Source organism: Lolium rigidum, chromosome 5, assembly GCF_022539505.1.
Source record: "Lolium rigidum isolate FL_2022 chromosome 5, APGP_CSIRO_Lrig_0.1, whole genome shotgun sequence".
NCBI classification, from domain to species: Eukaryota; Viridiplantae; Streptophyta; class Magnoliopsida; order Poales; family Poaceae; genus Lolium; species Lolium rigidum.
This window is the reverse complement of record NC_061512.1, coordinates 237,568,658-237,593,763: the sequence shown is the minus strand read 5'-3', so window position 1 is coordinate 237,593,763 and position 25,106 is coordinate 237,568,658. Positions and strand designations below refer to the sequence as shown.

Genomic DNA, 25,106 nt, shown 5'->3' with positions numbered 1-25,106 from the left:
CCATCTTGAAGCATTTTGCCTGAAAACCAGCGAGCTCTAGATCCAATTAGACACCGCGGCCGCCTCCCTGGGATTTCGACATCAAAGATCTCCCGGATCGCACTATCAGGGCGAGGCAGATGGCCGGCGACGAGGTGAAGCCCGCTGACTCAGCCGACGGGGACGCGGCAGCCACCGACCCGCAGCCGGCGCGCCTGCCGGACGACGTGCTCGCCAACGTCCTCCGCCGCGTCCCGCCGCGCTGGCTCGCCGCGTCCCGCTGCGTCTGCAGGGCCTGGCGCGACGCCGTCGACGGCCGCCGCCTCCTGCGCGCCGACCTGCTCCCGCTCGCCCTCGCCGGCCTCTTCATCCACTTCGACGACCACAAGCTCCCGGAATTCCTCGCCCGCCCCTCGCCCCGTGCGGTCAGCGGCAGCCTCAGCTTCCTGCCGTCCACCAGCCCCCAATGCGGCCATATCTGGGATGCCGACTGCCATGATTGGCGCGACTACAACATCCGGGATCACTGCAACGGCCTCCTCTTGCTTAGCAATCACCGCGTGGTTAACCCTGCTACGCGATGGTGGAATGCTCTGCCGACGTGCCCGTCGGAGCACGGTACCGGGAGCGTGCTGTACCGTGAGCATCTAGTCTATGATCCAGTGTTATCGCCCTACTACGAGGTGTTTATGATCCCCACTTTGGGTAAGAATCGTCCCGGAGACAAGGTAGACCCCTCTGAATGGGCACCGTCCCTATGCAAGATGTATGTGTTCTCATCAAAGTCGGGATGTTGGGAGGAGAAGAATTTCGTCAGAGAAGGGGATGCTGCAGGGATCTATGGTGAGATGCAAGTGAGTAGTCACGGGCGCTTCAATGCCGTCTACTTGCGAGGAACACTTTACGTGCACTTCAGAGCTAATTTTGTTATGAGGTACCTACTTACTTCGCTTTGTATCTGATTTCACTTTTGTCTTACCGATTTCTGCTTAAGAAAGGGGTTCTTGCATGATTCTGCAGGATATCAGTGTCAAATAATACGTACAGCGTAATTAAACCACCAGTGGATATAGAAAATGATACCAGAGATGATTACTATCCATATGTTCAGATTGCAAGATCAAAAAGGGGGTTGTACTTTGTGGAGCTGGATAAGGGTTGGCATCGGATGAAGTGCTGGCTTCGAGTGTGGATCCTTAATGAATCGTGTGGCCGGATGGAGTGGAGTTTGAAGCATGACAAAGACCTGAAGCTAGCGCCTCATCGGTTTTATCAACGAGTTCAATGGGTCTTAGAAGATATTAACTACAACCTGTTCCTTTCATCTAGTTCTCCAGAAGACCACAAGAAAGCAACAATTGAGAATACATTTGAATGGAACTCTGACAATGATGAAGACTTGGATATGGTTGGAGAATGTTACTTGGATGAAGAGCATTATGATAATTTAGATCCTGAAGATATTGAGGTACTTGGGTTTCACCCATATAAAGAGATTGTCTTCTTGAGTGCATCAGTCCGGACAGGATTGGCATATCATTTGAATGGCTCGAAGATTGAAAAATTAGGAAATATATACCCAAAGGATTATATACATTTCAAAGCGCTAATTAATGAAAGGGAGAGGATCAAATCTTTTGCATACACGCCATGCTGGATTCAAGAGTTCCCTGTAAACAAATAGTCTAGAAATTCATCTCACATAGGATTCTATATTATTTACCATCTACTTGAGCAATATAAGAAATCTCTTGCACAAGATGTTTGAGCTATCTGGATTCTATATTTTTGTATTTGGGCACCAGAATCTCTGCCTTTGATCCTGTGGCTTTCTTTTGTTACAGTCTGTACTTCAAATTCAGTACTTTACTGTAACCATATGCTGTGTTGCAGATGGATCTGTCAATATAGGATGATAATTCTCAAGGTGGCAAAAGATTGAGATATTCTGGGCCAGACCTTCTAGAGTACGTGATGAAATGCTGATAATACGAGAATTCTATTGCAAGTAAAATATCTGCAGACTAGCTAAATGAAAAACTGTGAACATATCTTTAAGCTCAAGCTTTGCTTTTGTTCTGTTGCAGCCAACTCTTTGACAGGAAGTTGTTTTCACCAGTTTAAGATTCCTTGGTAACTTTACAAGAACATAGAGATAACATTTAAGAAAGCGAGATGACCGTTAGGCGCTCCTGCGACGCGCGTGCCCACCGCGGCCTGCCGCCGCCGCGCTTCTCCGGCAGGGCCGCGCCTCCCAGCTCCAATCCACCTTTCAACCACCACCTCCCACCACCTCCGGCCTCCCTTCCGCCGAACTTCAGGCCAACACGGCTCGGCGACGACTCTTCATCGGCACAGTCATCTGCAGATCCAAGGGCTAGGGCGACGGCGCGTCCTCGAGCTCCTGCCGCTCCGGTGCTCGCTGCTGTTGCTCCTCGCCTGCGGAGCGTGATCTGCGGACGCCCCTCCCTGGACGAGCCTGCCTTGGAGGAGAGCGAGTCCATCAACGCATCTCTGGTCGCTTGGCGACGTGCGGGATGCTCGGCCTCTTCTTCCTCGACTCCGTCGGTCTCTTCATCGGCTTCGTCGACTCTAACGGGTATCCTTCGGAGCGCTCCTTCACGAACTACACCGGCTCCGCATGGCACGCGGAAGTCCGTCCGGTTCGTCATTCCTCCGACATCTACGACGGACGCCACGGATCACCCCTGCAGGCGCCTCCAGAACGCTTCATCTGCCCCGTTTTTTCCGGCACGCCAGGGCCCGGATGCCGAGCCGACGGAAGACGGATGGTCTGTCGTTATGTCACGGCGCAAGCGGCGGGAGACACGAAGAGCCGCGGCCCTCCTTGATGAGTGTGGACGCGGACGCTCCACCTCCAGCGCCGCCTCGCCTCCTCTCCATACAAGAGGACCATCTCGTCTGTGCTTCCGATGTAGTTCCACAAAGCACCTGGTTGCAACCTGTCCTCGACCCCGCGTTAGGAGACGCTCACCGCCAGCTTCGCCACCAAGATCCTCGCGGGGACTGTGCATGCCCAACCCTCCGCCGGCGCCCATGGCTTTCCTCGGTCACCCCTCCACGCGAGACGAGGAGGACTCCTGCTACATCGCGACCTCCTACGACCTTGACAGGGAGCGTCTTGACTGGGAAGACACCGCCATCGTGGCATGGGTGCTCGCTGCTCCGTCGGGCACGGACCGCACCGACGTGGAGGACGTCTTCCGCCGCAAATTTCGCCTTCGTTCGTCGGAGCTGCTGGTGAGCTCCCACTTCCCGGAGCAGTACCTCATCAAGTTCTCCTCCGCCGAGCTGCGCAACGAGGTGATGCGCACAGATCGGTGCAACTTCAAGCTTGACGGCCTCGACGTCCATTTTCGGCCATGGCGCGCCGTTTCCAGCGCATACAATGCCGACCTGCTCTTCCGCGCTCATATCGTCGTCGACGGACTCCCTCCCTTTGCTTGGCGGCCGGAAGTCGTTGATCAGCTTGTCGGGCGAAAGTGCGCGGTGCAGCGCTTTGATGATGGTTTCTCTACAATGGAGGATACCTCCTCCTTCGGCTTGTGGGTGTGGACGGTGGCACCACACCGCATCCCAAAAGTTCTGTGGTGCACCTTTGTGAACAAGGGCGCCGGCGGACTCTCTTCAAGGGTGCGTATCGACGAAGACCGACCCGACCAATGGAAGAGAGGGATCTCTTTTCGCATCCTGCTCCATATCGATCGTGTTGAAGATTTCACCGGCGCCCCTGAGTTGGATGGCGGAGAGCCCATCACCGATTTCAGGCCGGCTACTCACTCCCCCCCTCGGTGTCACCTCGGCACGGTCAACGGCATGCCGGTCAATGCTGGCGCCGGCTCCATCATGCCGGCCCCCATCCCGGCGTTGGGCGAGCTGGGACCTGCCTTTGCTCGACGCGATGAACAAGATGATCGCCACGCTCTGGAGGTCCACTCTCGTCGCAAGGATCGTGAAACTCGGGGCCATTCCCGCCCACGCGATGAAGAACGCAGCCGCCCCCGACGCTCACCTTCGAGGGGTTCGAACCGCCACCGTTCACGATCTGCAGCGGAGGAAGGAAAAGGCCATCGATCACGCCACAGCTCTCGATGTGATGACCGCGACATACGCAAGAGGCACCGCCGGGATGAAGATGACGAAGATGACCACCGTGAGTCACGTCGTGATCAGCGAAGGCGTGCTTCCTCCCACTCCTTGCGCACCAAGATCTCTTCTTTGGCTGAGGAACGCCGCGGTGCCCGGGGCTCCGGCCGCACCCCTGGTCGCCCCTCCAGCCGTTACGGGGGGCAACGCCGCCACGTCTCCAAGCGCTGGGTGCCGGTCGACAGGCACGAAGAAGGTGTTGATGCCTCGGTACAACCCTGGAAGACTATCTGCTCGACGGTGGCTCGTAATTCTGCTGTTGCTGCCTCGCCTACGACCTCCGCCGTGACTTGCAGGGACTGGACGCTGGCGATCAAAGATGTCCCTGCAGGTTTCGAGGAAGGCTCATCGCGCCTTGCATCACCTCCTCCCAACGCGGCTGTTGATGCCGCGCCTCTAAGTTCTTGGGGAGAAGAAGATGCCATCCCGGCCTCGACCCCTTCGCCAATGGAACTGCAGATGGAGGTTACCCCGCATGCAACTGCGCAACTCTCCTTCTCTGCGCCGGAGGAGGTGCCTGAGACATGGGAGGATATCGCTGAAATCGAGCGGGCCACGCACCAGGCTGCAAACAGCGAGTTAGAGCTCAAGGGGACCTCCCTGACCTGTGTCGCCGACCTCTTTGTCCGCCCGGCGGCGCCTCTTCTTCCCTGCCCCGTGCCGGCACCGCCACAAGCCTCTCCCAACAAGAGGCAGCCAACTTCCGAAGCCAGGCGCAGCGCTCGCTTCGTCAACAAGCCCAAGATGCACGCGATGGACAAGGCGATACAAGTGCTCAATACAAAGATGGGTGTTGCTAGGGAAGGAGTTCCTCTTCTGCAAGCTAGGAAGGAGTATGTGGAGAAGTACAAAACCCAACTCCCGAACACGACGATCGACGCCCTCGCAAAGCTTTTCAAGCTCAACATCCGCAGCATCACGGAAGCCGATGAAGCGCTCATTGCTATGGGAGGCCCAGGGGGCAGCGAGGCTGCGACACAGGACCTGACCGCCTAAGGGTTGGATCGTTACATCTCGTTTCTGCCATTCGTTTTTGCGTGGACGTTTTCCAGCTTTGTGAACTCTGGGCTTGTCCATCGTCTTTCTTCTTTGTTAAGCGTCATCATGCTGGGCCCAAACTTAACTATTGCGGACTGGAATACTAGAGGGTTGAACGATCAAGGCAGAAAAGACACTGTTCATGCTTTCCTAGCTGATACTTTATGTCACATTGCTTGCATCCAAGAAACCAAGCTCGACTACATCAGACTCCGATCCTTCACGCACCGCCCTGCTATAGGAACCCGGGGAGGCATCCTCCTTCTCTGGAACGATGATCACGTCGAAGTCTCCAATATTCACCTTGGCACGCACTTGATTTCGGCAAATGTCGTTATTCGCTCCTGCGGAACTTCCTTCAAACTTACCACTGTCTATGGTCCTACGGATAACACCGCGAAAGAAGATTTCCTTAATGAAGCTATTGCTGCCAAGCCAACTGACGACTCCAAGTGGCTCATCATCGGTGACTTCAACCTTATTTATCAAGCAGAAGACAAGAGCAATGATAATCTTAATTTCCGATTTATGGGGCTGTTCAGAAGAGCCCTAGTGACATGCCAACTTAAGGAGTTGAAGCTTCAGAACAGAAAATACACTTGGAGCAATGAAAGAGAGTCTCCAACCCTGGTGCGGTTGGACCGGGCCTTCTGCAACGCCAGTTGGGATTTAGAGTTCGAGAATCATGTGCTCCACGCCTTGTCTTCTTCCCTCTCGGATCATTGCCCACTTCTCCTCTCCAACCAAAGCGGACCACGAAAGCCTCCCCTCTTCCGTTTTGAGTCTTTCTGGACCAAAATGCCGGGCTTCAAGGAAACAGTCCAACGTGCTTGGTCGGCGCCTTCTTCTCACACTCAGCCGGTCCACAGGATTAATCACAAGCTCAAAACTACGGCGCTTGGTCTGAAATCGTGGAGTAAATCTCTTCTCTGATTGCAAGCTTCAACTTCTTATGGCCTTAGATGTCATCATGCAACTAGACATTGCCCAAGAATCACGAGCCTTGTCCCCGGAGGAGAGAGGTCTTCGCGCTGACCTCAAAAAGAGGGTTAAAGGCCTTGCAGCCCTAGAACGATCCCGCAAACGGCAAGCCTCCAGAATCCAATATCTTCGCGAAGGGGACGCAAACACTAAGTTTTTCCACCTTCGGGTCAATGCGAGGAAGCGTAAGAATCACATCATAAGACTCAAGCACAACGATGGTTGGGCCGCTACTCATGACGAAAAAGACAAGCTCATCTTTGAGCACTTCTCCCGCACTTTGGGGCGCCCCCTTCTCGCCGCCTAGACTTCAACTGGGAGGCTTTAAACCCCACGACACACCCCTTGGATGACCTCGGCCTTCCTTTCTCGGAGTTGGAGATCAAAGAAGCCATTGAGGATTTACCTCTCGACAAAGCTCCCGGACCTGATGGCTTCTCTATGGCCTTCTTTTCGTTCCTGCTGGGATATTATTAAGGAAGACCTCATGGGGGTCATAAACGCCTTCTCCGAACTTTCAGTGCAGAACTTCCATCTCTTAAATACCGCCAATATGGTTTTGTTGCCGAAGAAGGATGGCGCCGAAGCTATTACTGACTTTCGACCTATTAGCCTCATCCACGGGATTCCGAAGATTATTGCCAAAGCCATGGCACGCAGGCTCAGTCCTAAGATGAATGAGATCGTGTCTCGGAGTCAAAGTGCCTTCATCAAGTCCAGAACTATACATGACAACTTCATGTACGTCAGAAACACGGCTCGCAAACTTCATCGCAAGCAAAACACCAGCTCTCCTCATCAAGCTAGACATCGCAAAGGCCTTCGATTCCGTTCGATGGGATTACTTGTTGGATCTTCTATAGCGCATCGGTTTCCCCCAGAGATGGAGGGCTCTCCTAACGACACTCCTTTCTACGGCCTCCTCTCGGTTCCTCCTTAATGGAATCCCAGGAAAGAATATCAGACATGGTCGCGGTCTCAGGCAAGGCGACCCCCTCTCTCCACTCCTTTTCGACATCGCCATTGACCCGCTACAAAAGGTTCTGGAGGAGGCTACAAACTTGGGGCTTCTTCATGCTATGTCGGGCGGTTTAGAGGGTCCCAGGGTCTCTCTCTACGCAGATGATGCGGCTATCTTCTTGACCCCTACAGCTCACGATCTGTCGGGGCTCGCCAATATTCTTCAACAGTTTGGAGAAATCACGGGGCTGGTGACTAATGTGATGAAAAGTTCCATCGCCCCTATTCAATGTGACAACATAAATCTGCAGGATCTCTTAAATAACTTCCCAGCTGCGATGGCTCCCTTCCCCATAAAATATCTTGGACTGCCTCTCTCACTTGGACGGCTCAAGCGGGCAGATCTTCAACCTTACATCGATAAAGCGGTGGCGCGTCTTAACCCTTGGAAAGGAAGGTTCCTCAACGTAGCTGGCTGCACCGCCCTTGTTAAATCAGTGCTTTCCTCTATGCCTATCTTTCTGCTGACGGCCCTAAAAGCAGACAAGGGCATCCTGAAGGCTTTTGCGAAGATCAGCCGTGGTATGCTTTGGGCTTGTAAGGAGGCGGTTAGTGGGGGGAAATGCAAGATCAACTGGCAAAAAGTCTGTCGGCCAAAAGAGCTTGGTGGCCTCGGGATCCTGGACCTGGAAAAATTTTGTCGTGCCCTGAGACTTCGATGGCTCTGGTACGAATGGACGGCGCCGGATAAACCTTGGGTTGGTTCAGAAACGCCGAACGATGCCTCTGACCGGGACCTTTTCAACGCGGCAACCAGGGTCTCCATCGGTGACGGCGAAAAGGCCTCTTCTCGGTCCTCTTCCCGGCTTAATGGTACCCCCTAAGGACATTGCCCCCCTGATCTTCAAAGCGTCAAAAAGGAAGAACCGGACGGTCCGTGACGCCCTTCAAGATCAAAAGTGGGTGGCCGACATTGCGACCGAAGTTTTCACAGTAGAACACATGGAGAAGTATGTCCGCCTTTGGGATCTCACCGCAAACGTTGTTCTTTCTCCCGGTACTGAGGACTCCATTTCATGCATGGACTTTAACTCCTAACGGGTGCTATTCAGCTAGCTCCGCCTACAAAGCTCAGTTCATGGCGGCTCTCCCTTGTCCCTTTGGCAACATCGTCTGGAAGACCTGGGCCCCTCCGAAGTGTCGTTTTTTCTCCTGGCTCGCGGTTCAAAACCGCCTCTGGACCGCTGACCGTCTTGCCAAAAGTGGATGGCCACATAACCCCTCCTGCCAGCTTTGTAGATGCTCCCCGGAAATGGCCCGACATATCCTCTTCGAATGCCGTTTCTCCAAGAGAATATGGAATGCAGCGGCGTCGTGGCTCTCATGTCCGGACCTTGCCCTATGCCTCAACACGATGAAACCGAAGGTGTTGGACTACTGGAAAGCCATTGCCAAAGTCCCCATCTCCTCTCCCAAGGGCCTTCGGACGGCCATCATGCTTGTCTCCTGGGAGATTTGGAAGGAGCGGAATGAGCTGAGTCTTCAACAACAAATCTTCCTTACCCTCGGTGATCATGCATAAAATTAGGGAGGAGGGCAAGAACTGGATCCTTGCCGGTGCTAAGGGTCTGGGAGAACTTTCAGGCTGATCGTTCTCGGTGGGGTTTTCTCCGGGGGGCTTCCCCCCCCCCCCCTTTTTTCTTGTCCCCTTTTTCTTTTTTATGGCTTCAGCCATCCTCATGTTTCCTTCTCCTATATTAATATAAGGCAAAAGCTTTTTTGCCCGTTTCAAAAAAAAAAAACTTTACAAGAACTAGACTTCCTATAGCTATTTTCCTTATAAGCTGTGTGTGTTGTGTCATATGTCTCGACAAGCCCATAGCAATACAATACATTGTCTCAAGTAAGTAAGTAACAGCGTATTCTTGATTAAATTGTCTTTCTTGCACTACTAATATGTGTATTTATCAAACTTTAACTTATTCAGCATCCACCTTCTTGCATTCTTGTATGCAGTCCACATGAAAGAAGCATGGACCCCAGTACCGGGCGCTCAGCTTTGAGCACACCTTTCTCCCGTAGGCCTGGGATGTAAGCACCTCTGACAAAGAAGAGTTACAACACAACCACATATCAACAACTTTTTCCACATACATCTAGTGTTGGGAAATATTTCGCCTAGTTGCACGGCAAGATGTTTAAATACAAATGTTTGTTTGGAGATGAGCAGCAGTCGCTAAAAACGTTGATTTTTTTATGTACCTGTGTTTTTATTAGAGATACATATGCTTCACTGGAGTACAACTGCAACGATTTTTTTTCTGTATATCTCATAATTGGCAAGTAAAATCTACATGCCAAAGGTAATTGTTTGTTTTGGTTTACGGGATCCTTTGTAACCATGATTTTAAATAAAGAAATAGATAAACAATGCATACAACTTCATAGCAATAGACAACTTTAAATTGTCTTTCTTAAACTAATAAGGGCATCCCTGATGGCTGCATAAGCATTTGCCGGCAAATTTGCTGCAACGGCCCCGAGGGAATCCTTCCTTCTTGCAGTCTAGTACACAGTCGACTCTAAAGAGGCACGGACCATTGAACTTGCCACTCGGCTTTGAGCACACCTTTCTCCCGTAGGCCTGGGATGTAACCACCTCTGAGAAAGAAGAGTTACAACACAAGCACACATCAGCAACTTTTTCCACATATATCTAGTGATGGAAAATATTTCCCATAGTTGTATGGCTAGATGTTAAAGTAAATATGTGTTTGGAGAAGAGCTAGTTATATGGCTAGATATGTTAAACAAATAGATTTTCGTTGTATATACTTAGGTTTTTCTTATACTTATGCTTGTTTGGAGTACAACTACAATGATTTTTGTGTATATCTCATTAATTGACAAGTGAAATCTACCTGCCAAGTGTTTTCTTGTTCTGTTTTACGAGATGATCTGTAACCATGTTTAAAGAAAAAGAAACAAATAACAATGGATACAACTTTACAGTAATAGACAAGACAAAGATACCTTCAATTAACGGGGACAGAAAGAGAAAAGAACTATCTCCAGAGAATACAATGGTCTAGACGGTTTAACTTAATAGTTTGTTCGCCACCCTTTTACTCTATTTATGCACAAATTTTGGACGACACATACTGATGAGTAGAAGCAACATAGCTATATATACTTTAATCCCAAAGCAATACAATATTTTGACCAAGTAACTGCGGCTTCTTGGTTAAATCGTCTTAAAATTTGTTAAGCTAAGAATATGCATTTTTAATACTTTTTAACTTGTCCAACATCCATGGTCACCGCATGTGCAGCGGAAGCCAATACACTGGCCCCGAGGCAACCCCTCCTTCTTGCATTGCTGTTCACAGTTCACTTTAATGATGCAAGCCCCCTTGAACTGGGCACTCATCTTTGCGCACACCTTTTTCTTAGCCTGAGCTGTAACCACGTCTGACAAAGAAGAGATACAAGACAAACACACATCATCAACCTTTTTCACATAAAAGGAAGTTGTCTCACCTATTTGAAGCCTAGATGCCAAAAATACTTATGTTTGTTTGGAGAAGAGTTGTAGTTGCACAAGTAAAAAATAATGTTTCATTTGAAATAATGTTGTATTTCTTGTAAAATCTAACTACCAATTGTTTACTTAAATTCCTTTAATCAGCTAGTTGAAGCTACCCTCTGAAAATAGATAATTTCCCTTCTGTATTCAGTTTATCTGGTATTCTATTGCATCTTATTAATTAGAGATAACATTTGAAATAAAAGACTTATATCCATGATTTCGTAAATATATTTTAGAAATATACAAACAATTAATTTGGATTTACATTAGTGATAGGACACAGATATACATTTACTCATTGGACACAAAGAAAACAAAAGTATTTTTCGAATATAGTGTTTTTTTATTGATTCAACCGAGGAGTTGGTTCACTACAAACTGCACCTTTGAAGACATACCATTTGGATTTTAGTGTCCATATGTTACTTGTAATCTTCTCAAACAATGTTGGCAGCTTGCATCTTCGGGTGCAGAGACGCCAAAATTTTACCATCCATTATATATAAATAAAATGAGTATGTTTATGGAGGACGTATATGTTTGAAAAACCAAGTTTAAAATTCTAGAGGAGTACTGGATTCCCAAGTGTAATAATTTCAGAGCAAGCTTGAACGAAAGAAGTTTGTCGTACAATGTTTCCACGTCAATCAATCAGAGAATTCCTTGTGGCATGGCATGGCTTGCAGTTACCACCTTGAGAGAGATCGCTCATGTTGATCTTGGTCTTTTGTTTCTCCTCTTCTACATTCCTTTTTCGGTTATTGTGTTGCCCTTGTGGCATGTGTGTCTTTTGTTGTCTGCTGATATATGAAAAACAGGCATTTGCCAGATCTTTCAAAGAACAAAAAAAAATCCTACAATTTCCACAAGGGTGTAGTTTGTGGTATTCAAATTTATATATATGCATCAAATTCTGACACCACGACATCGGTCACATGTACGTTTGCAATCAGATTAACGAATGTGACAAACAAATAAACATAAATGAGAGGAATCATGCAGCCTACGCGGATGCATATGGTAGATAATGAAGCAAATCCTAGTGTATCACGGGAGATTTGCCTACTCACCGGTGGTCACGAGGAGCAGCACAAGGACGAGGACGGCAGCGGCAGCCGAGGAACCGCGTGACGACTCCATATTGTTAACCAGCTGATAACTCCGTTGCAGTGCAAACTTCTCAGCACCACGCCCGGCTATCTGATGATTGAACGGCGAATTAGAAGAGTTCTCGAGCAGATTTAGCCTCGTAGATTTAGCCTCAGGCCTATATATAGCCGGCTAATGATAGCAGTAACGTACCTCAGCTCTAGGTATCCCTGGCTATGCAATGCAGAGGACGGGAATTCCCTCCTTTTCCAAAGAACAACAATTTCCTGCTGGCAAGCCACCACCACCATTCACCTGTAACCATACTAACACGTTTCCTGACCGTTCGTTTTATTTCTCAGGAAACATAATCAAGCTTTGAGTATTTATTTTCACAACAAAAAAAATTAGAAGAACCTTATTGTAAGCTACCATATCATGATCATATGATCCTACGATCGGCATCCGGCTACTTTCCCTGGATAAGTTACGTACCATACAGCAGTAAAAGTTGTGGACCCGCCTGGCATAATTTTATTTACACTGGTGCGCATGTCATAAGTGAAATACTAAAAACTGTAGTAGAAGAAAAAACATTACTTGATCTAAAACTTTATTTTCAAGAATCTGACTTGCCAGAATTGCCAGCCTTCCATCAGTAAGTTTTAGTTTAAATTATCTTATACAAATTTCACTAGGAGTATTTTCAGAAAAGTTCACATCAATGATCAATGGCAGTGCCTCCATAAAAATTGCGTACATTGGACAATGTAGCTACTAATACATACTAAGAATGTACTATCACAGACCACCAAACATTGGACAGCTCTGGTAACTTGCGTATGTAAGAAGCAAAAGGGCATCACAACTAGAACTACACAAATGAACATTGGGGTCAGGAACTACAATACTTCGACCTCTAAATTTCACAAAGCATGACACTGGCTGCAAGGCTTAAAAACCTCTAACTGAACTGTAGAGGGAACTTTCCCCTCAATGTACGTCTTCACAGCCATGTTAGACTTGCGCGCCTCCCTGATAAACTCCTTGTCCAGGGCAGGGCATTTCCTGAAACGGTTGTGGCCGCCATAGAGCAGGTAATCCTCATCAATAGTGGTTAATGTAAGGCGCTTCAGTGACCGTGCACTCTCTAGAATATGGCGTGTCAGCTCAACCAAGCTCTTTTGGCAGCAAAAACCCGTGATCCTCACAGTCTTAAGCTTGTCATGGTGGCGTTCCGGCATTTTCCTCAGAGTTGAGGGGTCTCCAATAATCCAGTCATACCTTGATGGCACTGGTACCTGAAGATAAAGGGCTAAGCTATTTGAGTAAATGATTCCACGACGGTTATTAAATAACCCTAGCAGGATAAACATCGACTTACAGACAAGTCAAAAGTCTCCAAGGAAGGAGAAGCATCAAGGAAAGAAACCAAAGATAAAAAATCATATTCCCACATGTGGATCCAACTTTGAACAGAAATACTCAAGACCTTGAGGTGGAGGAATTTGCTTGGTACCATCGGTGCATTGACAATCTGCATTGACATGTCTCAGATTAATTATATTCCAAGATATGGCTACCGTGAAGAACATATTTATCACCTGAAATGCAAGACCATACCTCCTCACGAGAAGACCATAAAGTGAGAGTCTCAAGATTTGGCACACTGGATGCAAGCTCGTCGATAGCATAACTGATAGCACACCAATGGTTCAACTTGAGCTTCTTCACTTGCAACGCCTCTCCAAGCGAGAGTTGTATTTCACCACCCTTAAAATCAAAGCTGGAGATATTTGGAGCTTTATTCTCTATAAGTTCAAGTCTACAGCATTCAGACACCTCCAGGTAGCTCAACCGCTGCATATGGCAAGGTATCTGGAGGCAAATTATATCTTGACATTCTTTGAGTATCAAAATTTCCAGGGCAAATGAATTGGAAAGAAGGCGCCATAACTCATCCCCGGTTACACGCACACTACGCAGATGCAGCTCCGTCAGGCATCTCAAACTAAGGTTAACTGTGGGGCGTAAGACACAATTACCAAGGTGCAGATGCCGAATCGTGTTTCCACTCCCGTCAGATAAAAGTGAGCAAGGGAAGTCATACTTTGAATTCTCTAACACCAGATTAAGGGCAAGTTCTTCCAGGACTGGTGTAATAGCAATTTGAAGCCAACTACTGAGACGATTATAAGATTTGGTATTGAAAGGGCCGTGGAAGTGAAGCTTGAGTGTCTTCACACCAGCGCGTCTGTGGTTTGACAGAACTTTGCCAATATTGTTGTTATACTCTGTCCTGTCTCTTTTATTATCATTATAGGCCCGTGCCCGCCTAAGTAAAATTTTGTTCGAGCACATTGTTCTCATGTCGAAGTTGAGATTGGGATGGCATCTCCAGGAGTGAAGAAAGGCACGAGACACACAGGCAGCCCTGGCAGCGTCTCGCATCGGCATTAGGGAACGTATATGATGCCATATTTCCTGCACGCACAAGTGGACAAGTTCAGCATTTGATTCACCAGAGTTCAAAATCTTCAGGGATAATAGTGTGCCAGACTTGCTTCACAAATCCTGGTTTTAAGCTGAACCTAAACTAGAACAATTAATCGCGGCAAATGAAACATGAGAAATAGCTTATATAAGAGAAATAGCTGTAGCAAGTCTAGTCTTTGTCATGATAACAGAGGATTGAGAACTGTTTTCTGCTGAAGAGTTTGCTGTAACGGATCGAAGCAAAGCTACTGATATACTGCACTGGGACTGTAGGAGATTGCGCACATATTTTTTTTTACTTAATTGCTCTGCTGATATTTACTTGCAGCAGGATTCTCCCATGATCAATCCACATCTCGTGACGTACCTCCGGAAGGTATGGCAATGAACCTCCTGCTGTGTTGCAACCTATTATTCCAAGCAGGCTATGGCCCTTCTCCATTAATTGCTTAATAACGGAAACAACTGCTGTGTTGCTACCTTGAGAATCACCATCATGTTGGCACGGAACAATCGATCCACCTGCAACAACACCGGTGCCAATGATTAGTTATTTCTCCGAACAATCTTGAGATCCACCAATTACATACATCGGGAATCCAAGGAGCTACTCCAGCAGAGAGGCTTACCGTGGGCTTCCGTGCGGCCACGGCTCGCCTTCTGCCCCATGGCTTCTCTTCTCCTCTCTGTCTGAATCTCCCGATCGGTGGTCGGAATTTCAAGGCTCTCGGAGGGGGAGACGGAATCACACTCGGAAACCACCTGGCAAAACTGCCGAGCAGTGTGTGAAAAGAGGTCTCCAACGGATCCTCACCTCGTTCGGCATCGCGCAACTGCTCCGCCCCGGACCCTTCACTGACGCCGGACATTAGATTAGGGTCGGCCAGCGTAGCGGTAGCGCACGGGACGCCCGGCCGGCAACGCCCAAGGCCACCGAGCGGCCGCACCGGGAAGGTAAGGCGTCGGCGGAGAATGGGTAGAGGAGTCCGGAGATGATGTCGGCGGGCGGCGGCATCGGTCGGAGTTGAGCAGAGACCAAGTTTATGACTGAGCCATTTTCAATTTCTTTTGAAGACTAGCCATTTTCAATTTAATCTAGTACTCCGCGGAACATTTTTGTTGCGAAATTCCCAAGTGTATAGGAAATGCTCTTCAGATGAATTACTCCTTGCTGTTAAGCACGATGATATTATTATTATTAACACATTTTATATGACCTTATTCGTTGACTAATTTGTACACTGTATATTTTTTATGCATGCGCTAGCCATTTTCAATTTAATCTAGTAGTAGAACATTTTAGCTTGCGAAATTTCAAAGTGTGAGGAGGAAATACTCTTAGATTGGATATTTTAGATCTAGTAGAACATCTTAGATGAATTACTTCTTTTAAAAGTTAATGTAAAACACAATGATATTACGGGAAACGGCCGGAGTTGAGCAAAGATGAAACAGGAGAGCCAACCTGCGGCCTGAGGGGCGAATAATGGACACACTTCAAATCAAAGAAAAGAAAAGTGTATTAAATCGTAAAATAATCCGAGACGAGGGGCGTGATTGCTTGCTCCCTGTCAAGAAAAAAAATCACCACATAATACGGGTTTTAAAGTAGCGAAAATGGTGTTCAAAATTTAGCTCGCCAGCAAGCTCTATTCAATTCGAGCATTCCTAGTCTGCTAGGCGCCGGCCAACATGAAAATGGAGCCTCTTTGCTCCAGGCATGCAAGCATATTAAGTTATGTAACCTTCTGTAATCTCTAGATCATTTCAATCCTCTTTCGATCTATAAAATGGTGCTTCGGTTTAATATAAGTTCTACACGAAAAAGATGTGTCGGGTTGTGTAACTTTTCTCTAATCTTTAGTACCTTTAAGTTGCAAATCCATTCCCACAATCGGGTTTTAGTTTTGTCGAGATTTTGAATGTCTATTTCGTGTTTCCTTTGAAGCTTTTTTGAGGAATTTAAATTTGTCGCACATGGTCGACCATTTAAAATTTCCTTTAAGAAGTAGCTTCACCTCACCATTTCACACAACTTTCGTGTTTAAAATTTTTGAAGACGAAAGTTGTGTGAAATTGTGAGGTGAAGCTACCCCTCGAAGAAAATTTCAAATGGTCGACAGTGTGTGAAAATTTTGACAAAATTTGTCCAAAAAAACTCCAAAAGGAACATGAAATAGAGTTTTAAACACCGGAAGAAACTACAAATCGATCGCGGGATTGAATCACAACATCGAAGTGCATCTTTTTCATGTAGACCTTATCTCGAATCGACAAATGGTTAGTAAAATTAGAGGGGGTCAAGATAGAACCACAACACTCCCCAACTTGCACATAACCAAACGTGGTGTAAATTTTTTATCATGGTGTTTCATCTGACTTTGTTAGCAATCAATCAAAATGCATAAACAGGCCCAAATCTCTTCCCACCTCATTTAATCTTCACTAGTGTAAATCTCCAAGGATGCGAGCAATTGCCTACAAGCAACCAATCAGGCCCAAGTACAACATACTCATGTTGGATGCGTACAAGTGTACATGTGGTTGCCGGTTGGACTAGGGAATCGTACGAAAGTTTATGCCTCCGGTAGCCATTTTAAATTTTCAGATAGTTATTTTCAATTTAATCTAGAAAATACTCTCAGTTGAATTACTCCTTACTGTTAAGCATGATAGATTATATTATTATTAATACTCCCTCCAATCTATAATAAGTGTTAGGGATTTAGTTTTAATTTGTTTTAATTTGAACTAAAATCCTAACACTTATTACAGATTGGTGGGAGTACTTTTTATTACATTTTATATGGCCTTGTTCATTGACTAATTTGTACACTGTGTGCTCCGGTTGGACTAGGGACCGTACGAGGTTTATTCTTGTGCTAGCCATTTTCAATTTAATCTAGTAGTAGAACATTTTAGCTTATGAAATTTCAAAGTGTATAGGAAATACTCTTAGATTGGACAATTTAGATCTAGTAGTTGAAAATTTTAGATGAAGTACTCCTTTTAAAAGTTAATTTAAAACATAATGATATTATTATTATTATTAATTTTTTGAAATTTCATAAATGAGAAACTTTTCTTTTAGATTGGATACATCGGTAGTGTATGATATACATGCAAGAAGAATACAATGGTTGCAAGTTCACCTTTTTGGAAAGAGGTTAGGGTATTAACAAAAATAGATTTGAGTGAAATACAGAAAACACGCTTAAGAAAATCCATCGAAGTACGCCGAGAAATATGAAATGAACTATGCAATGTAATACTCCTCTATGGCGTAAAAATCCGTCAAATGTAATATTGCAATGGCGAGAAAGACGATGTGGGGCATGGGCATGATGATGATAGCACTGGCTTGAATAACCAACACTATGGGAAGTAAATTCCTATCTTTGAAATTTTTCCGATGTGGAGAGATTATACCGTGGGAAGTGATCTGAAATGTGTAACTCTCCTACCAGAAAAGGTCATACTGCGTGAAAGGGATTTCCCTGACTTACGACCTCAAAGGGTCGCATTGTGGAAAAGATATTTCTCAAACTTCCAACCTAAAAATGTCGCAATGCGGGAAAGATTCCCTAACTTTCAGCTTGAAGAGGTCACGATGTGAGGAAGATATTTTTCTAATGGAGGTGCTCCGATCTAAATCTGAACCATCCCAACAGTACCAATTGTAAGGTGCGTGAGAGTGCTTTAAAAGAGTGTGGATGCTAGGTCGTTCAGGGAAGCAAAAAAAGATTGTTCACATATCGAAGCCTCAACCAACCACAGAGGTCGTGTCGCGTGAGAATATAGAACGGCCAGCGCAATTGTGGTTGGTGATCATAATGAGATTCTATCCTGCAACATCGATTGATAGCAAGTGACATGTGTGAAACCAATATACTCCAAGTTTGTGCCTAGGGAGACCAAGATACTCCAAGTTCAACCAGAAGCAACACTTAGGAGGTGAGCCAATCAGCTGGTCGAAGAAGCATTGCACTACATGTGTCTTGCCATGGTATTACCACAGGAGCACACCATCCACCTTGATGTGTGGGATATGGTTTTTGCGCCATCTCCCGCATGCATACAAGTAAAAGTACCATGTTCAGGTATGAGGTGGCTCCCTCTTTAGGCAACAAGATCCCCGACCGCTGCCTCACAATGTTTCTTTTAAGGCTATCCTACTCCCTCCAACCCAAGGCTTAAGGCGTAAAAAAATTGACACGTCGATTAAGGAGCATCCAGCGAGATAAATCCTTCCAAACATGCCCCTATTAAATCGTCAGATTTGTTCCTTAATTTCCCCTCTAACTGTGAGCTGATTCTTAATTTATCTACCCACTTCCACCGCATGCACATGCATGGCCAATAAACAGCCCCCCATTAACTGCTCCGTTCCGGATTTTCTGGTCAGCTTTCCGCATGCGATATGGCAGGCCAATGGCAGCAGCGCAAATTACTCCTCCCCTCCCGATACTTAAGTTCTTTTAAACGGATTTCAGGGGTAGTACTGGGAGAAAAGTGCAAACCACATCGTGCACCTTATGCTGTGAGGATTGAAAAAAATTATACGGCCTAAGCCTTGGGTCGGAGGGAGTAGTATCTTAGCTAGTATCATGCACATTTGTCTGGTAGCTAATTAAAGAGGAGAGATGAGATTAAAGTATCATAGGTGGATACCGTATCATAGAACATATCACGAGAAAAGTTAATATATCAAACAAATCGTGTACATCAATTTGCATTGAGATTCTAAATAGCAATAAATATAGCATAACTATGGGGATATTCATTTCGGCTCACGGGTGCATATGAACTCACTATGTGAAAATACATTTTAAAATATCAAAAAATTCTGAGATAAAATTACACATGTACATCTAGATATTCTATGTTGACACACAAGTTTTCGGAAAAAAAAAGGATCATTTTTTGTGTTCCATGTAAAAAAGGAAAATATAGATTTTTCTATATTTTATATAATAGGTTCATATGCACCTATGTGCCAAAACACCACCTCTATAACTATGATACTACTTCATGATACTATCCACTATAGGAATAGTATCATACACAAGTATCATATGATACTTAGCACTATGGTCAGCCTAAGAGAGGCTAGTCCTAGCAGTTTCCGCTTAAGAAAGCACCTTAAACCACACTCACGTGGGGATAGGCGACGTGTTCCCATTGCAACATCCAAACATAGGATTTTATCTCATGAGTGATCATGATCTAGAGTTCGTTGTTTTTGATGAAACGGTTGCTTCAGCCGTACAAGTTGTGAGAATCCTCACCATAGCTTCGAGCTTAGCATTAAACCTCTTGAAAGGGTTGGGAATATGAGGAGTTGCGTTCCAAGCATGCTAGACCATCTCCATGAACCATGGACCCCCCACTTTGGGTCAGAAGGCCTGAAAAAATAAATTATTTACCCACCTTCATCTATAGTGCCATGTTTACAACGGATAGTGGTCAGAGACGCTAGACCTCCACGCCGACAAACATGGTGACGGGAAATCATCTTCCTAGTCAGGGGCGGACCCAAGTACATGCGAGTGGGGGCACAGGCCGCCACTCAATTTATTGAATTCCTTTAGTATTTGTTCAAATTTTGAAAGAAAATCGTTCAAGTTCAGCTAAATTATGCAAAGATGCCCCCAGTCAAATGTTGTGCCCCCGGTCAGATTTTTGTCTGGGTCCGCCACTGTTCCTAGTCCATTCAGGAATTAACATTGCCGGTCTTCTCCATTATTGGGTTCTCCCTCTCATTGGACCTCCATCCATCCATTGAGATATAGCTCTTTCAATTCGAGGTCGGACAAGGCCTTGCAAAACCTACCCATCATTCGCAGATGCAGATTTGAGTTGTATTTGTTCTCCGCATCTGTTATGAGGTTAAAGTCCCCGACTTCAATCCACTTGCATGGGTACAAGCTACCAGCTTTTCATGCTAACCACTTTCACCTCTTGTGGTGGATAACCATTTGATGGCACATCAAAGTGCGAGTTTGTGCGACTAAACCTTCGGTGCACATAGCGGACTTATAATTTAAATATTCGCCAGAGTAGAATGTAACAGTAAAAGTAATGCTAAACTAGATAAAAGTGGTTGGATTGGATCTCCACTCCCGGATCCATTCCTTGTGAAAATTAGGTCTGAGCAGATGGATGTTTGACAAGCTACAATACAACCTGAAAAGTCTTTTTTTTTTTTAGAAAAAGCACAAGTACCTAAAAAGGCTCGCTGTGCATATGTGGTATCAAGTTCTGGGATTCCTTTTTTTGGTTCAACATTACCGTTTGCCAACCATGTGTTAACGTGGGGGATTCTGTACTAAGTCAGGATTTCTCTCTGAATTCTTTTGTCACAATTAACGACCAAATCAGGTAGCTGCAAGTAAAAATTGCACACATGCGTGACATAACTTTATGTAGACGAATGTGCATGGCTACCAAAAGAAATCAAATTACAATGTATATTGCCTCAAGCTTCTGTTTCAATATATTAACGGAACCGTAACAAAACAACCGGGCCATATTTCTTTCCAGGTATTGCTAGAAGACTGAACCATATATTACTTGCCAGCCTTCCAACATTTTTTTCTTGTTAAATCATCTTAGATAGTAACTTTTCTTTTCTTTTTTGAATAAAAAAATCACAACAATATGATCCATGTTAGTGAATAAATATATTGGACAGCCTAGTAATACGTTCTATTTAGAATGTATTAGTATTATAAAAACAAAGATTGAACAGATCTGATAACTTAAGCAAAGCACACCACAAATAAAACAACATGATTAAACGTCAGATAACTATCATAATATGACACCTGAATTTCACAAAGCATGACACTGGCTTCAAGCCTTCAAGGCGCCGGAACATTTAACTTAACTGTAGAGGGAACTTTCCTCTCAATGTGTGTTCTTATAGCCAAGATGATGGAACGTGCCTCCATAATAAATGATCTGTTGAAGCGGGGGCATTTCTTGTCCAATGTATTGCCACAATGCTGGTAATAAACAGGAAAAGTGTCCAATGTAAGGCACTTCAGCGATGGTGCAGTCTCTAGAATATGAAGTGTCAGCTCAATGATGCTTTTTTGGAGGCGGAAACCAGTGATCTTGACATTCTTGAGGTTGCCATGCTGTCTTTCTGGCATTTGTCTCAGAGATGAGGGATATTCCTGAAGCCATTCATACTTGTACTTCTTTGATACCTGAACATCACATACCTGAACATCCCATGCCGGGATATTTGAATTACAGATTCAAACATAGCTATTAATTAGATAATTCTTGCAGGATGAACAGTGACTTACATGCAAATCAAAAGTCACCAAGGAGGGAGAAGCATCAAGGAAAGAAACCAAGGACAAATAATCATACTCATGGAAAATGTCCCATCCACAAGTATAAATAGTCAAGAACTTGAGGTGGAGAAATTTTATGCATACTATTGGCACGTTGACCGTCTGCACAAAAGATCCTCCGGATTAAAGATATCAGAAGATATGGCTATTTATCAAGTGGTATCTAAGAGCATACCTCAGAAAAAGTGTGTATGGTAAGAGTCTCAAGATTCGGCACATAGGAAGGAAGCTTGTCAATAGCATAACCGATTGCACCTTTATGGCGCAGCTTCAGTGTCTTTACTGTCAGAGATTCTCCAAGTGCTAGTTGTATTTGATTACTACTAAAGGAAAAACTAGAGAGGTTTGGAGCTTTGTTCTCTATCATTTGAAGGTTCGCACATTTAAGAACCTTCAGGAAGCTGAACCGCTGCAGCAGGCAAGGTATCGCCAGGCAAATTATATCATCACAATATCTGAGTTTCAATTGTTCCAAAGCAAAGCAATGAGAAAGAAGGCATCCTAACTCATCCCCTGTAATACGCACTTTACAGAGATGCAGCATTGTCAGGCTTTTCATAGCAAGTCCAGACGTGGGACGTAACACACATCTGTCAAGGCGGAGATACCGAAGCGCGTTTCCACTTACGCCAGATAAAAGCGAGCAAGGGAAGTTGTACTTTATCTCCTCTGTCCACTGCGGTCGTAATACAAGGGTAAGTTCTTCAATCTTTGGTGTAACAGCAATCTTGAGCCAACAATCGAGACAATTATAATAGTTGCCATCGTATGGACCATGCAATTTAAGTATGAGAGTCTTAGCACCAACGGTGGTCGGGTGGTTCACCAGAATATGGTTGATACTGTTGTTGAACTCTCCTACATCAAACCATTTTTGTTTTGAGCAAATTGTTTCCTTGGTGAATGTGAGATTCGTACGGCATCTCCACAAGTGTAGAAAAGCGTGAGACACGCAGGCAGCCTGGGCAGCTTCTCGCATTGGCACTAGGGAATGTATATGATGCCAGATTTCCTGCGTGCACAAGGGGAAAAGTTCAACACTGGAATCACAGAAGCAAAAGTATGAAGAAAGTACACTTCTGGGATACTGAACAACACTTGCTTTTGTAAATGTGGGTTTTGAACCTGCTAATAAGGGAAATATCTGTAGAATTAGCTGTAACACAACTAAGCAAAAAAAGGTACTGACATGCACTAGGACTCTAGCTAGGAGATTTCCGTGCTTAAAGAGATGCTCATAAATCATGTTCTGCTGATTATATACTTGTACTAGTAGTAGTCCCTCATTACCAACGTACCTCTGGAAGGTCTATCCATGAACATCTGATTCTTTTGCTACCTTGAGAATCATCATCACCATGTTGGCAGGGTGGGGTTTCTTTGTTAGCTAATGAGGTGATTGATCCATCATCTGCAACACAACAGGCACAGGGTTACGTGGGCATCGATCCATGAAAGGAACCAACGATATCAAAACCAGAGCCAGACTCAGATTCAGTTGTGTTTGTGAAAGGATGCAATTGCTCCCCCCAGCAAGCATCGTTAGTTATCCTTCAAATCTAACGTAACTGGATCCCATCAGCAGATATGAATAATAGTACTGTAGCAGGTACGTCGAAGGAGATCGGAGGCGGGGCTTACTGCTAGCTTGGCTATGGCCACGGTCCCGCTCCATAGGCGCCGCCGGCGGCTGGACTGCCCTTGTTTCTGGGGAGAGGGGCAGAATCACGCCAAGAAACCACCAAGCCGCGCGCAAGGCGGTACGTCTGGGCCAAGCGCCTCTGCCCTCGACTGGGCCCAAAATTTAACACGTTAGGGAAGAAAACGGTCTGGGCCGAGGGCCATATCTCGCCATCGATCCCCCGCCACCTCCGCCGGTCCACCACCATCATGACTCATGAGCCTCCCATCTCCGGCGCCGGCGAACCCCCTTGCAACAAACCTAAGCTCTATCTCTGGCCATCTCACCACCCTGTTCACTGGCCCTGCCTCTCTGCCGCAAAATTGGAACTCGTCCACAATTTCAAAACTTCCATGACCTCTGGTCCTTCTCGCTAACCCCACATCAACTGCCGAAGTTTGAAACGCTGTCATCCTCACGACCATCCTATGGAGAATCTCGGACTCAAGAAATGCAATGGTATTCAGAGCAGAAGCCCACCCGGCTCTCCTTCCAGATATTCCATAGCACATACATAGCCATGGTCATCTCCTTCTTGTCATTCAATCTTCCTCTTCGTAATTTAGTCCACCATCTGCCCGTTGTTTGTCACCTGAACAATGAGAGGAGAAGCTTGTTGGAACTGATTCCAGAACTCTTTGACAAAAGGGCAGTGCAAAGCGAGGTGAGCCGCATTTTCGAGATCCTGATCACAGAAACAGCATTTGTCATTGTGAGACCACCCTCTTGCTCTCAAGTCTCAACCGATCTGTCGTCCAGTTTCTGGTTTGCAAACTGAGCCGCACATAAAACTTTATTTTACCTTCTACTCTAGTTTGCCACAAAACTTCCAAGTCAGGCCTCAAACACAGGCCATGAAAGTGAAACTGCGCTTCATACGCCGAAATGGCCGAGTAGGAGCCATCAGCACTGAGATTCCAAGAAATGTTGTCAGGTCGAAGCACCAGCTGCACATACTGTAGCAACGACCAGAGATTAACAAACTGATCTAACTGATCCTTGTTATCAAGACGATGCACTCCTTTCATCCATCTGTTTCGCTGTTCTAGTGCTTGATTGACGGAGATATTCTTTCGTCGGGCTAATTTGAAAATCTCTGGAGCCACCTGGGGGCTTGTCCTTGAAGCCAAAGATCATTCCAGAAATGCACTTTCACCCCATTTCCGAGCCTCGTGCAAGCAGCAAAAAGATCTTTATCACACTCGTTGCAAGGCGTCGGTGTTCCCTTCCATGGCCGATCCTCAGGAGCCCACCTCAACCATTCCCACCTAAGGCTTAGGTCTCCTTCTTTTGGGCTTATGCTTATGGAGAAGCAAGCTTATGGAAACCGGTGGGGATAAGCTGCGGTGGGGAGGAGCTCCCAAAAAACTCTTGGTCCCCTTCTTTTGGGCTTGTGGGGTTTAGGGTCATGAGATGTGTTATCTCTATATTACCCTTGTTAGTCCATAATAAATGAAGATGTTGTATGTATGACAATTTACTAGCTGCAAATAATCTAGAAATGAGTCCATTCACGGTTTAACATTACAGAAACAATATTGAGTAGGCACCTTACTCATGTCGAAAGCGGCAGCAGATTATCCACAGTTTGCGTAGTGCACCCGTATGTTACTACCATCAATCACCTGAAACAATTATCATGTAGATGAGCTACCAAAAGGAAAAGAACCACACTGGGCGCTGCACATTATCCTGCAGGAACTTGACATGTGCTATATCTAGCTACCCACAGCAGCTTCAGTTTTCGAAGTGAAGTTGA

General features: G+C 45.8%; 3 protein-coding genes across 3 annotated transcripts; 1 reads left to right on the top strand and 2 right to left on the bottom strand.

Annotated features, from left to right (window-relative positions):
- The first annotated feature begins 119 nt into the window (after positions 1 to 119).
- LOC124657292 lies at positions 120 to 2,100 on the top strand. Its single transcript, XM_047195866.1, has 2 exons — positions 120 to 913; positions 1,000 to 2,100. Exons 1-2 carry the CDS (start codon positions 120 to 122, stop codon positions 1,661 to 1,663), a joined length of 1,458 nt encoding a protein of 485 aa, XP_047051822.1. The 3' UTR covers positions 1,664 to 2,100.
- A 7,004-nt stretch (positions 2,101 to 9,104) lies between these two features.
- On the bottom strand, positions 9,105 to 15,314 carry LOC124657291. The gene is made up of 10 exons (XM_047195865.1): positions 15,234 to 15,314; positions 14,929 to 15,061; positions 14,667 to 14,821; positions 13,427 to 14,287; positions 13,188 to 13,340; positions 12,766 to 13,104; positions 11,785 to 11,914; positions 10,447 to 10,596; positions 9,724 to 9,786; positions 9,105 to 9,226 (listed from the first exon to the last, which is right to left on the bottom strand). Exons 1-10 carry the CDS (start codon positions 15,312 to 15,314, stop codon positions 9,105 to 9,107), a joined length of 2,187 nt encoding a protein of 728 aa, XP_047051821.1.
- A 5,792-nt stretch (positions 15,315 to 21,106) lies between these two features.
- Positions 21,107 to 24,375, bottom strand: LOC124657290. The gene is made up of 6 exons (XM_047195864.1): positions 24,150 to 24,375; positions 23,940 to 24,032; positions 22,965 to 23,077; positions 21,842 to 22,678; positions 21,616 to 21,768; positions 21,107 to 21,528 (listed from the first exon to the last, which is right to left on the bottom strand). Exons 1-6 carry the CDS (start codon positions 24,373 to 24,375, stop codon positions 21,163 to 21,165), a joined length of 1,788 nt encoding a protein of 595 aa, XP_047051820.1. The 3' UTR covers positions 21,107 to 21,162.
- Positions 24,376 to 25,106: the final 731 nt, after the last annotated feature.

Coding starts and splice junctions, on each gene's coding strand:
- LOC124657292 (XM_047195866.1), top strand. CDS start 120: ATGGCCGGCGACGAGGTGAAGCCCGCTGACTCAGCCGACGGGGACGCG. Junction 914..999: donor AGAGCTAATTTTGTTATGAG/GTACCTACTTAC, acceptor ATGATTCTGCAG/GATATCAGTGTCAAATAATA.
- LOC124657291 (XM_047195865.1), bottom strand. CDS start 15,314: ATGCCGCCGCCCGCCGACATCATCTCCGGACTCCTCTACCCATTCTCC. Junction 15,062..15,233: donor CTTCCCGGTGCGGCCGCTCG/GTGGCCTTGGGC, acceptor CAGTTTTGCCAG/GTGGTTTCCGAGTGTGATTC. Junction 14,822..14,928: donor TGGCCGCACGGAAGCCCACG/GTAAGCCTCTCT, acceptor GTGTTGTTGCAG/GTGGATCGATTGTTCCGTGC.
- LOC124657290 (XM_047195864.1), bottom strand. CDS start 24,375: ATGAAAGGAGTGCATCGTCTTGATAACAAGGATCAGTTAGATCAGTTT. Junction 21,769..21,841: donor CCATACACACTTTTTCTGAG/GTATGCTCTTAG, acceptor TCTTTTGTGCAG/ACGGTCAACGTGCCAATAGT. Junction 21,529..21,615: donor TGGTGACTTTTGATTTGCAT/GTAAGTCACTGT, acceptor TGGGATGTTCAG/GTATGTGATGTTCAGGTATC.